This window comes from Durio zibethinus, chromosome 9, assembly GCF_047325235.1.
Source record: "Durio zibethinus cultivar Kanyao isolate XHJ-2024 chromosome 9, ASM4732523v1, whole genome shotgun sequence".
Lineage (NCBI taxonomy): Eukaryota > Viridiplantae > Streptophyta > Magnoliopsida > Malvales > Malvaceae > Durio > Durio zibethinus.
The window spans coordinates 3,192,961-3,207,825 of record NC_143170.1 but is presented as its reverse complement, the minus strand read 5'-3'; the positions used below and the strand labels follow the sequence as shown (position 1 = coordinate 3,207,825).

Here is a 14,865-nt window from a genome sequence, read left to right as displayed (position 1 = left end):
GCATTTGGGGTCAACCAATTATATACTTCCAATAGGTCAAATAGCTGGAACTCGGATATTTCTAGTTTTGGTTTAAATATTTCTTGTTGATAAGCGACCATTGGGATCTTATGCTTCTTTAATGGTTGAAAATGAAGTTGTTCTGCTGGCAATTTGGCTGCTTCATATGGGCTTCAGAGAGAACTGCTAGTGATAGGGAAATAGGGAACTAAATATAATGCAAAACCACATTGACAATTTTCATAATGATATTGATAAAGCAGGAAGGAGCTTCTTACTAGCAAGTTTGCAAATATAAAATGTTATGTAAGGAGCGTCGACACGCAGGGTTTACGCCTTCGAAAAAATGTCTCCTTTCATTTATGTGCATGCATTCCTGATTTCTATGTTTCTATAAAGAAAGATGTCTAGATTACACTGTGATAAAGGACGAGAGGAAGAAGAGGAATGAAAGAAATTTCAGCAGCAAAAATTCAAGCAGAAGTATTGTAGTATTAAAAGAATCTAAGAATACACAAAATCTTGTGTCGATAAATTTGCCCTGTTTGCCAACAGCTTACATGTAGGTAGATTTCTGAATTCTGACAGCTTCAGAATACCAAGGAAAATCCCTGTTTTTACCTTCATTTTCGAATTTATTCAGCTGTGTTATCTCCTATGCAAGAATATAGGCAAGAGATTTGCTCTCAAACAAGACAGCTTTGGTGAAAGAACGTTTAAATGTTTACACAATGATACAATAACAGAGGAGAATCTGCTACTGCAGTACAGTTGACAAAAACCTTTTTACATGACTGCCAGTATAAACCATAGTAAACAAGTGTATTATTTATAGAAGCTAATAATTGCTTATCATCCATTATGTTATTGACAAGAAAAGATTAAACAACAAAACATCTGGTGATAAATACTAGTAATGCAGTTTTCACTAGTCACATTCTTGGATGCAATAGCTTTTTCTTGTCAGATCCACCACCATAATTTGCTTCCTTTAACCGCTGAATTTGAAGTTTCTCTTTGACTTTCATGAGGATGTCATGCACTTCATCAAAGTGAGGTTGTGTAGCTTTTCTTGTATTCTCAATCCACTGCTGAACTTTCTTGTGTGGGCCCAATAACCTAGTGCGATCGTTCTCATCCAAAACCTACATCCAAGAAATTTTTATCAAATTTCAATATCTTTCCAAATAATTTCATTTTCTCGGCACACAAATAGATCTGCAAGCCAAGAGGGAATAAAGATTCTGAAATTAGCAACCATAAGCAAAATTTGAATTGATAAAATATAGAAATAAAAACTTTTGCCACTTAGAATAGTCAGCAAATAACATTTACTGGAATTGTGTATATCACAGGAAACACTGCAAGTAAATTACAGGTATGTTTTGAGTAAAAAGATAAATCTCTGACCTAGGTTCGAGACAATCTATTCTGCTTAAATGTAGGGCATGAAAATGTATAAGTGAAAGTCCATAAATTACACTTGAGCTTTTTGCCATTTTTATAGTAGCAATTAAGTAGAACAACCATGAATATCACTGTAAAAACGTGTAGATTTGTGTATATTTTTCTCCATGTAAAAAAAACTAACATTGATGCTCCCAAAAGAGAAGTATGACTCAGGAGAACTGGAGAAACTATGCCACCTTGACATTTTTCTTTCCATGTATAAGTGGTTTTGTATGTCAATAAGGGGAGATGAAGATAAAATAATAATAATAATAATAAAGAAATGGATGATAACTATCAAAAAGGACCTCATTTTTATAGAGCTTGTAAAGGATATGGTCCTAAAAAGGCACATCAAAATGGACCTCATTTTTTTATGGAGCTCAGGAAGGATATGGTCCTAAAAAGTGCACAATGCGGAGATCCATTAACAATCCCATGTACTGGGAAAAGGCTTGGTCACTGCTCTTCTTGTTGTGTATGCCTGTCTTCGAGGAAAGGGGTTATCTATGGGGGCCACAGCTGAATATGTATCAGAGAATATTTCGTTCCACCAGAGAAGTAATGACAACAATAATTGAAATGTGGACAAAAACATCAAGTCATAACAAATATACCTCAAGTTGCATTATTTCACAGACAAGGCTAAGATCTGCTATGGATGGTTGGTTCCCACCCAGCAAAAAACGCCCATTACCCTTGAGCCAAATGGACTCTATCTTCGACAGAGATGAGCACAAAAGTTTCTCAGCTTCAGCAGCTGCTTGTGGATTCAATTGACGACCAAGCGCAGGTGCGAGTGTAGTATTCAAAACATACGTGGCTGAAAAGAGAAGCATCAAGTTCAAAAGCCATATCTCACCCAAGGAAGAGAGACATTGTTATGCATAACCACATACACAAGCATATGTAGGCAGGCGGTACCAAAGCCATATAGATAACCAAAAGTGAATTAGTGTTTACACACACTGACACATAAAGTGATGATGCCAAAAACCAAAAGTACAGAATGGAAGAAATTTTAGCATCTCTGATAGTCTAATGTTGTGATTAAGGGAAAGAACAACACAAATCTAATGCTTGAAATTCCTACCCAGAAACATGCTGTTATTTGTAATAGCATTGATCCACAAAGGGTAACATGTCATAAAACAAGAATGCAGATAAGAACAACATTATCCTACATCATCAATTACCAATCACTATGAACAAAAAATAAAACTTAAACAGTTCAATTCTCTTTGGGGTTATTTATACACCTGCCCCATGGCGTAAGTTGGAGTGATGCCAATCCAACACTGAGTGTATCTTACTTCTCTTGAAAAGATCAGCTGGATACCTTAAAGCATTAACATCAAAATCTGTTAATAATTGGACTGCATATTCAAACTAAAAGTGAAATGTGTCAAAATATATTGATAATCCTGTCACTAGAAGAACTGCACAAGTTTCAGTAAAACAGTAACCTATAGTACGTAGAAATCAGCACATAAGTTGGTTGTGTCATAAAATCCTTCTAACATTAACATCATAGAACACTGAGCCATGGACAAACCAATTAAGTTATTCAACTATCATGTGAAAATAGTACTATAGCACTGCAAATAAATATAGAACGTAGAAGCTGGGCAAGGAACTCCGACAAATAAACATGGAAGAAATTCAACACCAACACACACTATCCGTGTCCATACTCCCCTATATTGTCCAAGACATCATGTAACTTAGAACGTAAGCTGAAAGAGAAAGAAACTGCACCTACCAATGATCTGCAACTCCAGGAAATGCACAAGCAAGATAGATAAGAATGGCGTGGCTGCAATAAATAAATTGTTAATATATATTAAACCTTTGAAATAAGGGAAAAAAGGGGTAAGCGAAACCCTCTTTAATTACCTCTCAAACAACTTAAATCTTCCATCAACAATGGCCGGCAACAGTTTCATGGGATTTATTTCTGCAACAACACCATTGGAATAAATATGAACACGTTGTGATTACTTTCCAATAAAACGCGCAATCTATAATTCTCATAGCACCAATTCAATGATTAATGACCAATTGGTGTATAGTTTGAATTATGATTAAGAACGAAAGAGTACCTTCGAATTCAGGAGTTAAATTCTGACGCTTAAAGATATCTACTTTGATCTCCTCAAAGTCTATATTATTCACCCTTAAAATTACAGAAAAGGGAAACGAAGGAAAATTTTAAAACAGAGGAACACCCAGATCATAGTTGGTGTGCGGTAGCGAGAAGTAGGTAAGAAATTGTGAAATAAGTGAAAATAAAAGTTCAAATTACTTGCAGAAGATGATGACAGCGCGAGTTGGTTGGGACATTCGATCTGCATAAACTTTGAGCTTCATTTTCCCGTTGATCTTTGCTTTTCCCTCTCTCTTTGTGACTTGGGTGTTGATAGATGGTGCATCCGTTATCTTCTGCCTTTGTTTAAGCTTGTTGACTATAAGGATAAGGAGAATTGGAGGAGCCTCTGATTTTGGTCTGATCTATAGTTTTTATTTTTTTTTGTTTTTAATTTTTTTAAAAATATTTATTGAGTTCTTTTTTCCTTTTATGTGGCAAACCGGATAATCATGACTTTATTAGTGTATATGTCATTTCAATAATTTAATTATATAAAAGTGTTTGACAGACTAAAAAGACGACATAAAAATTTAATTTTTTAAATATTAAATTGAAAAAAAATTGTATGATATCTCAACCAAATCAATATTTATATATAATGAGTAAATATGTAAAAAGGTTCTAATTAAAATGCTTGACTTGGTGTGAGACACCATTTCAAGTGATAGCGGCAGCCCTGGCAGGGTTCTATGTGATGAGACACCCAAGATTCCGCTACAGGTTGCCACCGGTGCCAATTAGCTTCTTCCTCCGGCTGCCTGCCAGGACAGATAGCATGTTGTAGGCTAGACAAGGAAGGTTTCTGACAAGACTATCAAAATCTCGAAATATTTTTCCAAGTCCTCGGTTGTCGTGGTGTGTTTCATGGGATAATCAGCAAGAGTTCTACCGAGATATGAACCATAAATAATTTGTATCTGCTCTGAGCCGACTCACAATTAGAACAAGGTGAAGACTAGTTACGATAATGAAGCTTTTAAATGGATAATATGAAAAAAGTTAGCAAAGTCCAAGAATCTGTAGCCATCTGGTTTCGAAGCTCTCGTTGAGGTCTTTTTTTTTTTGGTACGTAGGATTATCGGGATTTGAACTCTAAAATTAAGAGTTTGCGCTCTGTCAACAAGATTAGATCTAAACATTTATATACAAGATTAGATCTAGAACATTTACCATCTATCACTCAATCTTTATTCCACGTATCCCAAGGTTTTGCAGCTTCTTGGGTCTCTTGTAATTCTTTAACAAGAGGGAGCAGCAAACAACAGTAACTGAAGAGGCAGCCATTGCAGCTCCAGCAATCCACGGAGGCAAACGAAATCCAGTAGATGGAAAAAGAGCCCCAGCAGCTATTGGAATACCAAGAATATTATACCCCAAAGCCCAGATGTAGTTCAGGCGAATTCGAGAAAAGGTTTTCCTGGAAAGGTGTATAGCAGTGATCACGTCCTCTAAGTTGCTCTTCATGAGAACAATGTCAGCTGCCTCTATAGCAATATCTGTGCCAGCACCAATTGCCATTCCAACATCTGCTGCTACAAGTGCTGGCGAGTCATTAATGCCATCTCCTACCATTGCCACAGCATAACCTGCTGCCTGTGATTAAGAAAAATGAAAAAAAAAAAAAAAAAGTGTGCCGGCAACTTTTTTATGAACCACCAACGATCGTATATTTACCTGTAAGTCTTTTATTTTCTCTGCTTTCTGTTCAGGTTTGGCTTCTGCAACAACAGTTTCAATTCCAATTTGCCTGGCAATGGAACTTGCAGTTCTCCAATTGTCACCTGTCACCATGATGCTTCTGACATTCATAGACTCGAGAATGGAGATAACTTCCTGAGCACCTGGTTTCACCGGATCAGATATGGCTAGAACTCCGGTCACTTCCCCATCTATTGATACTAAAATGCCAGTTTGTGCCATCCCTTCAGTTTCTGTTAGCATATCTTGAGCTTCAGCGAGAACCGCAATGCTGTGGTCCAACATCAAGCTCTTGTTTCCCACAATTACTTCTCTGTTCCTGACAACAGCTTTCACTCCATGACCTGTTACAGAGACAAAGTCTCGTGCCTCTGGCCAAGCAGGGTTCTCTTCATCTTCTCTGAGCTTCTTGGCATACTCAACGATGGCCTTGGCTAGTGGATGCTCACTGTTTACCTGACCAATTCATTACCATATTATCAGCATTTATAACAAAAGCATGTTTGAGTCAATCCAATTGAAGTTTGTAAGGTCCACTCAAGTAGTTTTGACTTTTGAGGACTGATAGCATTCATGATTTTATTCTATAAAAAGGACAACTCTCAACCTGTCAGATTTCAGTGGAGAAAAATCGCTACCTCAGTTGCTGCAACAAGCTCGTAGAATTCATGAAGCACCATATTTTTCAAGAGTCTTGTGTTAACAACCACTGGCTTTCCAACTGTGAGAGTTCCCGTCTTGTCAAATACAATGCAATTTACCTACAAGATTGATGGAACTATATGAAGCAAAATAAGAATACCAAGAGGCTCACAAGTAACCAAGTAAGAAGAAAATATTCACTACCTCAGGTTAGCTTAACTAGATTATTTGGTACTTAAAGCTACTACATGTTGCCTTTCGACAAAACTTAACAAAATATTCTCCAAATATTAAGAAGTTCGGATCTACCTTTTTTCCTCTACACTCTTTAGTAAATGAAACATTTGGCTCTAAAAAAAGAAAAGAAACATTCTGAATGTATAACCAAAACTAGCAAAGTGCAAGAAGAAAAGCATATGCTAACCTTATGTGCACTTTCCAATGCTTGACCCCCTTTGATTAGTACGCCTTGAGATGCACCAACTCCAGTACCAACCATAACAGCAGTTGGGGTTGCAAGGCCCAGAGCACACGGACATGCTATGACCATGACTGAGATTCCAAACTGAAGTGCAAGCTCAAACCTGTCCATCGAAGACGGTATCCATGATTCTGGGTAGCCATGGAACTTTCCAGCTAAAAACCAGGCAAGCCACGTTGAAAATGAAAGAATGATCACCTAAGAAAGACCACAGTGAGTTGCTAGCAAAGCCTTGAACATGTGAAACAAATGATAATCCAACTAAAACAACTTTACAGAAACAAGCCTAAGAGTTACATGAAGCATTACTTTATTCTCTTACCAGAGGTACAAAATATTTGGAAATGCGGTCAGCAAACTTCTGTACAGGAGCTTTGGCCATCTGAGCGGACTCAACGAGCCGAACAATCTGTGCGAGTGCACTTTCTGAACCAACCTTTGTTGCCTTAATATGTAATACTCCATTCTCATTAACTGTGCCTCCAATAACTGTATCACCCTTCCTCTTTGCCACTGGCCGTGCCTCTCCTGTTATCATGCTTTCATTTATGTGGCTTTGCCCCCACAAAACAAACCCATCCGAAGCCACTTTAGCGCCTGGAATAATTTTGATAATATCATTCTTTTGTATCAATCGACTATCGATTTCTTCTTCACTTTTCACATTTCCTTCCTTATCCAGAGTCAACAATATTGCTCTCTCAGGTGCAAGATTCATAAGCTTGGCAATGGCCTCAGATGTCTTTCCCTTGGCTAGAACCTCCAGATACTTCCCAAGTAGAATAAATGAAATAAGCATTGCACTTGTCTCAAAAAAATCTGTACCTTCAAAATATGGAGAGGTAGCAGCTCTTAACACTGTGTAGACTGAATAAAAATAGGCTGCATTCGTCCCTAAGGTGATTAAAACATCCATATTGGCAGATCTATGGCGCAATGCTTTGTAGGAACCAGTATAGAATCGACGCCCTATAATGAATTGCACTGGAGTTGATAGCACCCACTTCATAGTCTCACCAAAAGTTAGCATATTGACTACTTTGGTATCCAATCCATGCTTAATTACCGGGATATACATGAAAATCATGGAGGTTAAAAACACAGGAATAGTGAAAATCAAGCTCCATAAGAAGGATCTAAAGTACTGCTTAATTTCTTCCTTTCTATGATTCTCCCTTCCACCTCCTCCTTCAGGAAATATAGTTGCCTTGAAACTCCTGCTACTCCCAGTTGACTCAATCACTCTGATAAAGTTTCTTGGTCCTGTAATATCTGGTTTGTATGAGACTGAAATTTTTTTGAGTTCAAATGATATATCTACAGCTTGAACCCCTGGAAGTGCTTGAAGGGAATTTTCAAGCATTCTCATTGAATCACTATTCTTGACGCCATCAACTTGAAGATCAATCTTGCTCATGTCTTCTTCCGTACTAACTAGTATGGCTTCAAATCCAGCATCTTCTATTGCTCCCATTAGCTGATTGTGGTTCACAATTTTTGGATCATAATGAACTTCTGCTTCTTCAGTTGCTAAAGCCACTTGGGCCTTTTGAACACCACGAATTGCCTGCAAAGCTTTTTCAACAGTGGAGGAGCAAGAAGTGCAGGTCAAGCCGTTAATGTGTATTCGGCATACTTGAATGGATTTCTCATTTGTCTCATCTTCAATCAATGCAGCTTGAAATCCAACATCTTCAATGGCCTCACGAATGGTCTCCTCCTATAAAATGTTTAAAATTTCAAAAGCTTGCCGAACATAAAGATGGCAACAAACAACAGATATGAAATATAAGAAAACAAAACGGAATCAGGTCCAGGATGTGCATAATGAGTTATGAGCCAAATTTTGCAGCTTCATGAAATTGCAGCATAAATGAAATACATTTTTGGCTCTAGCTCATTCACACACTGCCATCAAGTAAAATCATTAACGTAATGCTTTTAGAATATGATAAGAAAAGAAATGGTTTGTACATAAAGATAGTTATTGAATCATAATATAAACACTTTAAATATCCAGATTGAGGGTGGTGTTCACGTTTTATATTTTCAAGATAGATTGGCTCTTTAATTTTTCATGGCAGGATAAGACACAGAACTGAGCCTGACCTAAAATTTCAGGCCCAGAGCTGATGCCACACTTGGGTTTGTTTATTTAACCCATAAGCTCGGATAACATGGTCCAGGCTAACCATGTTAGCTCCATTGACAAACACAGTGCAACTACCTTCTTTGTTATAGGTGAACCATTATTGGAAGTCAAAATCAAGTTCATTATCATGTGAACTTGACGTATTTCTCCATCCTCCACAAGTAAAGCAACAAAAAAAAAAAAAATGAAAAGAAAGCCGATAAAGACGAAGTTGGATAACTAAGAGGAAAAGGAAGAGAAAACCAAATCTTGATTTTTGTTTGTCAGTGAAGGATAATTGATGTAGCTGCAAAAGAATCCATTCTTCGTTTCATTTTTCCTCGAAAGTTAGTCATTTCTGCGTCCAAATAAAGCATGGGCCTATTACAAAGTTATAATTTTGAACTTTTGAAACCTATTAAAATTGATTCTAATTCATCTACTTCTCGGATAACATATTTCAGAGCTAATTTTGACTTATTGCAGCAATGAAATTCCTTAAAGTTTTCAAATTTCTAAGAAGAAAATGGCCAAATTAAGCATCAAATTTTTTGTATCCATTCATTCCAAAAAGAAAGAAAGAATCCTAAACAAATTTTCATTGAACAACATACAAAAAGAAAAAGACAAAACAAAACAAAAAGATAAAGACAACTCAAACTTACATTGACAAAACTTGGGTAGAACATAACTTGTGCCCTGTTGTTCAAAACGTCAACCACAGCTTCCCGGATTCCTGGAAGCCTCTTGACAGCCTTCTCTACGGATCCAGCGCAGGCCGAACATGTCATTCCTGTAACTGAAAACATTGCGCTGGCCTCTGATCCTTGCAAACTCGTTTCTTGTGCCGAAACCCCTTTCGGGTACTTCAGCATCGAAGGATAATGAGGCCTTGGCGACAAATCCCCACAACCATCGTTTCGTATGCATGCCAATGCCAACAACTTCGTCGCCATGTACGAGTTCTTGCTTCTCAATTTTACTGCAAAAGAAACAGGATTTTGTAGTTTTATCAATTTAAGGTTTTTGCCCTGGTTTTGCCTTGCGAATTATAATGTAAAATATATACTCCTATACAACCAAAAAAAAAAAACTTCGGGCTACAGCTTTAGCTATGGTATTTATATTTCAGGAAAAAAAGGCAATGGCGAATGGTGGTGTTTATAAGAGTGGAGGTGAAATGGAGGGGGCCAAGCAAAATGTTTTTAACGGAATTTAAATGGGTTGGTTTAAATGGTGTCCCCCCACGACAACGTCAGCTGGCCATGTATCTCGGGAATATGTTCTACCACATTAATTTAGAAAAAAGTAGCAGTAAAACTATGAAAGAGAGACGATTATGTCTCTACAATTTTCCTTGTTTGATTTGTTGTTAATATTTTTTTTCTCAAGTTTTGGTTATTTAAGTATAAAAAATTCAAATTAAAATTGATTTCTCTTATGGTGTTTTGAACTTCATTAAAGGCTAGTTGAAAGGGTTTAGTCATAAATATTGGGGAAATCCTTTTGGTTTTCTTTTTCCCTTTCTTCCAGAGGAGAAAAGAGCAAAATGAAAATATTGTCTTGTTAAAGAGGGAATAACCATTAACAAGAAAATATCAAAATAATATGCAGGTATCATGCAAAGGCTAACAGCATTACCCTAAAGACTTGATAACCTGAACTAGAAAAAAGAAGTCCTTGAATTATGCCAGAATCATGCTTAGAATTTTCTACGATATGTTAACAGAGAAGAGAAGCAAATAAAGACTTCACGTGAAAGATACATATTGACACTAATTTCAGACACCTAGTTACATCTTTTCTTATGCTAGGAAATACTTATATATGTAATTGCTTGAACCATCGCAAAATTTAAATTTTAAATTTATTGAATATTACATTTTAAAATGAATATATAAACTAATTGATTAAGTTTCGAATGAGTTCACACACAAAAAACTTGCAAAACAATATACTTTTTAAGTAATTCAAGCAATGGGGTCTTGCTTAGCAGCATTGCTAACCTTGATTTCCAGTTTTTTTTTTTTTTTTCTGTCCTTTGAATATAAAGTTGCCTTGTCAAAGACTCAAGGTTATACTATTTCCTTTTTAAGTTTTAACCTTAGGTCAGATGACATTAATTAATTAATGGATTAGTGAAGTCTAGCTAGAAAATACTATGATAGAATCTTGATTTGATTTTAAGATCCCATTATTGAATGTCCAGACAGATAGCAGCTAGATCCGTGTGCAATAGGGCAAAAGAACACTGCTTAACAAATTTTTTACTTGCTATTAAAAGAACATCCAATCGTTCCGAAATAAATCGAAGGGTGCAATTGTTAGTTTTTTTTTTTTTTTTTTTTTTAAATCCAGGGATTAGATGTAGTCTTTGGTCAATGTTGATGAAACAAGTACCAACGAATTTGGCTTTTTACATCTGTTTTCTACATTTTCTTTTGTTAATATTCTTATATTGTTAAGTACTTTTTTTGTATTATTTTATGAAAGTAAAAAATTAAACTTATTCAAAAGTTGGATTATTTGTTCAAATTTAAAAATTTATTAAAGTTTTGAAAAAATTTAAACAAAAAATTAAAATTTATTAAATAGATTTAAACATAATTTTTAAATTCGTTTAAATTTTATATTAAATTTTAGACAAAAAAATTAAAATTCGGATTTGATCCAATCTAAATAAAATATATAATTAAAATATTATAATTATATAAATATATATATATAAATTTTTTTTAATATTTTTTTAAAAATAATTTTTTATTATATAAATAAATTTAAAATTTATTTTTTTAATTTGAATCGGGTTTGAAAAATTTTAAAACTCAAAATTTCAAATTGAATCATATCTAAATAATTATATAAACTACTAATATAAAGTATTAATATAACCTAACCCATAAACACCTTCAGCCAAAACCAACATGGTTTTGGTCCTCCCCAGACTTCCCGTAGCAGTTTTCTCTAGTTCTATATTGGTTACCAAATGAAAAAGGTTGTACATTGAACAGAGAATTACTAGATGCTTTTAAGCTGATTTGCTTGGGATAAATTTTGCTAGTACTTTAGTTAAAAGTATTTGACGGTCAAAAAAGTATAATATATTTTTTTTAATCTTTCAATAAATAATTAAATATAATATTACATTGATTTTATTTTAATTATTTTTTAATCATTTTTAACTTACTTATAAATATAAAGATTCAGATATTATAAAATCAAATTTATCACATTCATCTCTTTTTTTTTTATTACGTTTTTACATTTTTTTCGATTTAATTTTTAGTTATTTATACGTTGAAATGTAAATATAAAAAATATCTATTATTTTTATCTTTAGCTGTTCTTTTTTTTTTTGTATTTTCATGAATATTTTTAAGTCAAAACTTGATATCAACAGCTTTGAAAGTGAATCAAATATCAAAAATTAATTTGTCAAAAAATTAATTTTTTTAATAAAAATTAAATATGAATATCCTAAATTAAAATATGTCAGCTCTACACCACAGTTTGAAAGGAAAAAATATGGTTAATTTCTAATTAAATCTCCTTTTTAGTTATTTTTTTATAATAAAATAATTCATGTTTAATAAATTTTGATTTATTTTGATTTAAAAATATTTTTTTAATTTAGATCAAATTGAGATGAGATAATTTTTTTAAAAAAAAAAAATATTGACATCGAATATGAAACGAACGAATTGATATAAAATTAATTATTTCTTTAATAAATATATGATTTATTATTTCTTTAATAAAATTTATTATTTAATAATAAATGGAAACGGGACGGGTCTTGAGTTCCCTAACCCTAACCTAATTGCTTAAAAAGATGAAAAAACAAAATCCCAAGCATATGTTTTGTGCAAAGTGTCCTCGTATATTACGAAGCTATTACATTCCTCATCGACTTATTCATTTTAGTCTTTTAGTATTTGCTTACTCTCCCACCAGAAACAACTGGAAACATATGAGATTAAGGCAAGTATCTTTCTGAAAGTTTTGTCCTGTAAGTCGTTGAAGTTCATTTTTTTTAGATTTTATCTTCTCTTCTTCATGCTTATGGATTCATTCTCCACCTTTCCTTTCCTAAAACATTAGACCCATTAAACAGTTACCAAAATCCAAGTAAAATATGTAAAAGAAAGAGCATTTTTTTATACTGAGATGGTCATTTTTCAAGGTAACAGAACTTTGGTTTGGATAGTTGAAGATGGGAATTCTATGATTACAGTTAATTTTGTTAATTGGGTTGTGCTTGTATTTTGTGTTTATAGATATTACAAAGCTGTTGTCAAGAAAAGAGAAATAGTTTCTGAAATTGTTTGATATGTTTCTGTTCTATCCAATTTGCAATTGGTTTGTTTAATTTGGCGGCATAAAGATGGGAATAAACAAGGAGAAGTATGCTGCTGATCTCTCCTCCATCAGAGAAGCACAAGCACGCATCGATTCTTTCATACACAAAACTCCAGTCATGACCTCAGAGTCTCTAGATGCTATTTCTGGAAGGAGGTTATTCTTTAAGTGTGAATGTTTCCAAAAGGGGTGAGAAACAAGTTAATGGTAAATTGTAATGATTTGTTACCTGTTTTTATTCTTGCTCTCCAAATTAAGACTTCGGCTATATGTTGCTTAACAGGGGAGCATTCAAATTCAGAGGTGCTTGCAATGCTATATGTTCACTTGATGACCGTCAGGCTGCTAGAGGAGTTGTAACCCATAGCAGGTTTGCGCTAAGCCCATCTATGACCTATACCTTGTCATCAACAATCTTACTTTGTTTCTTCCCCCTTACTATTTTATTGGAATATACCTGATCACATCCTTCAAAATTAGTGGTAACCATGCTGCTGCGTTGGCATTGGCCGCAAAACTACGCGGTATCCCTGCATATATAGTTATACCAAAAAATGCTCCGCAATGCAAAGTTCAGAATGTCATGCGTTATGGTGGTCAGGTTATATGGAGTGAGGCAACAATTCAGTCAAGGGAGCAAACTGCAGCCAAGGTGTTGCAAGAAACTGGGGCTGTTCTTATACATCCTTATAATGATGGGCGCATTATGAGGTAGTCACTGAACATTTCTATAAATTATGCATTTCTAAGCTGTGACTGTTATAATTTGATGTTATATGGTGAATTAGATAACATGAATATCTTTTTCAGTGGGCAGGGTACCATATCCCTGGAGCTTTTAGAGCAAGCCCCTCACATAGACACCTTAATAGTTCCCATAAGTGGTTTGTTTTTGCAGCTTTCTCTGTCAATTTTATGATTTTTCGTCCTGCATCATCGTCATTTGTCATTTTTTTGGACGATTATTTTTTTCTCAACTATAAATAAATATTGAAAAACTACAGGAGGCGGCTTGATATCAGGGGTGGCATTGGCTGCCAAGTCCATCAATCCGGCCATTCGAGTTTTGGCTGCTGAACCAAAGGGAGCTGATGATGCATCTCAATCAAAAGTGGCTGGTAGAATTGTAACCTTACCTGAAACAAATACAGTAGCTGATGGGCTGAGAGCTTCCCTTGGTGAACTCACCTGGTAATGGCAATTCCATGGTGTCTTGTTGATGTGTCCAGAATGTATACCCAGTTTGTAGATATTTTCTTTTCTCAATTAGTGCATTGCAGTTGTTTGTTTACCCTTTCTTTCCAAACATTTGTTTGTATATGGCACACTACCACCACAGATAGCTTTTAGGAACTACATGTACTTGTTTGTCTATGCATTTCCCTCATTATATGCCTTCTGATTGATTAGGCCCATAGTACGAGATCTTGTTGATGACATAATAACTGTGGATGATACGGAGATAGTTGAAGCAATGAGGCATTGTTATGAGATTCTTAAAGTTGCAGTGGAACCAAGTGGAGCCACCGGCCTTGCGGCTGTCTTATCTGATACTTTCAGGAACAACCCTGCCTGGAAGGATTGCGACCAAATAGGAATTATACTTTCAGGAGGTAATGTAGATCTCGAAGTGCTGTGGAATTCATTTAGAAAATGAAAATTACATATGTTATTGTTCCTAAGTAAACATTTTCTTTCTCTTCAAATTGAGCTTGGTTTCATAATGCTGATATGAAATTGAATTACTTGGTCGCAACCAGACTTCTTTTTTGTTGTTCTGCTATTCTATTCTAATGTTTTTGAGAGTATTGCCAATCATAAGCTTTTAGACTCTGTTCGTGCTTTCCAAATCATGAAAAAAAAACTTGGAGAAATGCCAGTTTAAGATGGCAATTTATTTCGTATCACCCAAACCCTCAAGGGCGTCAATTAGTTTATGAAACCTAAACCAGAAAA

At 34.8% G+C, this 14,865-nt stretch overlaps 3 protein-coding genes across 8 annotated transcripts; 1 reads left to right on the top strand and 2 right to left on the bottom strand.

Annotated features, from left to right (window-relative positions):
• Window positions 1-679: 679 nt before the first annotated feature.
• LOC111306418 (glutathione S-transferase T1-like) lies at window positions 680-3,976 on the bottom strand. The gene is made up of 7 exons (XM_022904292.2): window positions 3,755-3,976; window positions 3,552-3,625; window positions 3,346-3,406; window positions 3,212-3,265; window positions 2,709-2,788; window positions 2,067-2,272; window positions 680-1,145 (listed from the first exon to the last, which is right to left on the bottom strand). The coding sequence occupies exons 1-7, from the start codon at window positions 3,817-3,819 to the stop codon at window positions 933-935; spliced, it is 753 nt and encodes a 250-aa protein (XP_022760027.1). The 5' UTR covers window positions 3,820-3,976; the 3' UTR covers window positions 680-932.
• Window positions 3,977-4,560: 584 nt separating this feature from the next.
• On the bottom strand, window positions 4,561-9,572 carry LOC111315574 (putative copper-transporting ATPase HMA5). Its single transcript, XM_022917409.2, has 6 exons — window positions 9,216-9,572; window positions 6,742-8,139; window positions 6,363-6,617; window positions 5,935-6,057; window positions 5,273-5,752; window positions 4,561-5,191 (listed from the first exon to the last, which is right to left on the bottom strand). The coding sequence occupies exons 1-6, from the start codon at window positions 9,504-9,506 to the stop codon at window positions 4,775-4,777; spliced, it is 2,964 nt and encodes a 987-aa protein (XP_022773144.1). The 5' UTR covers window positions 9,507-9,572; the 3' UTR covers window positions 4,561-4,774.
• Window positions 9,573-12,357: 2,785 nt separating this feature from the next.
• SR (serine racemase) lies at window positions 12,358-14,665 on the top strand. Of its 6 annotated transcripts, none has more exons than XM_022904277.2 (7): window positions 12,358-12,559; window positions 12,935-13,098; window positions 13,193-13,279; window positions 13,390-13,620; window positions 13,720-13,793; window positions 13,914-14,100; window positions 14,320-14,665. In XM_022904277.2, the coding sequence occupies exons 2-7, from the start codon at window positions 12,935-12,937 to the stop codon at window positions 14,564-14,566; spliced, it is 990 nt and encodes a 329-aa protein (XP_022760012.2). In that variant the 5' UTR covers window positions 12,358-12,559; the 3' UTR covers window positions 14,567-14,665. The 6 variants fall into 6 exon arrangements, with proteins under 6 accessions (XP_022760012.2, XP_022760016.2, XP_089621614.1 ...); XM_022904281.2 differs by having other exon boundaries at window positions 12,391-12,531; XM_089765488.1 differs by having other exon boundaries at window positions 12,394-12,531; window positions 12,828-13,098.
• Window positions 14,666-14,865: the final 200 nt, after the last annotated feature.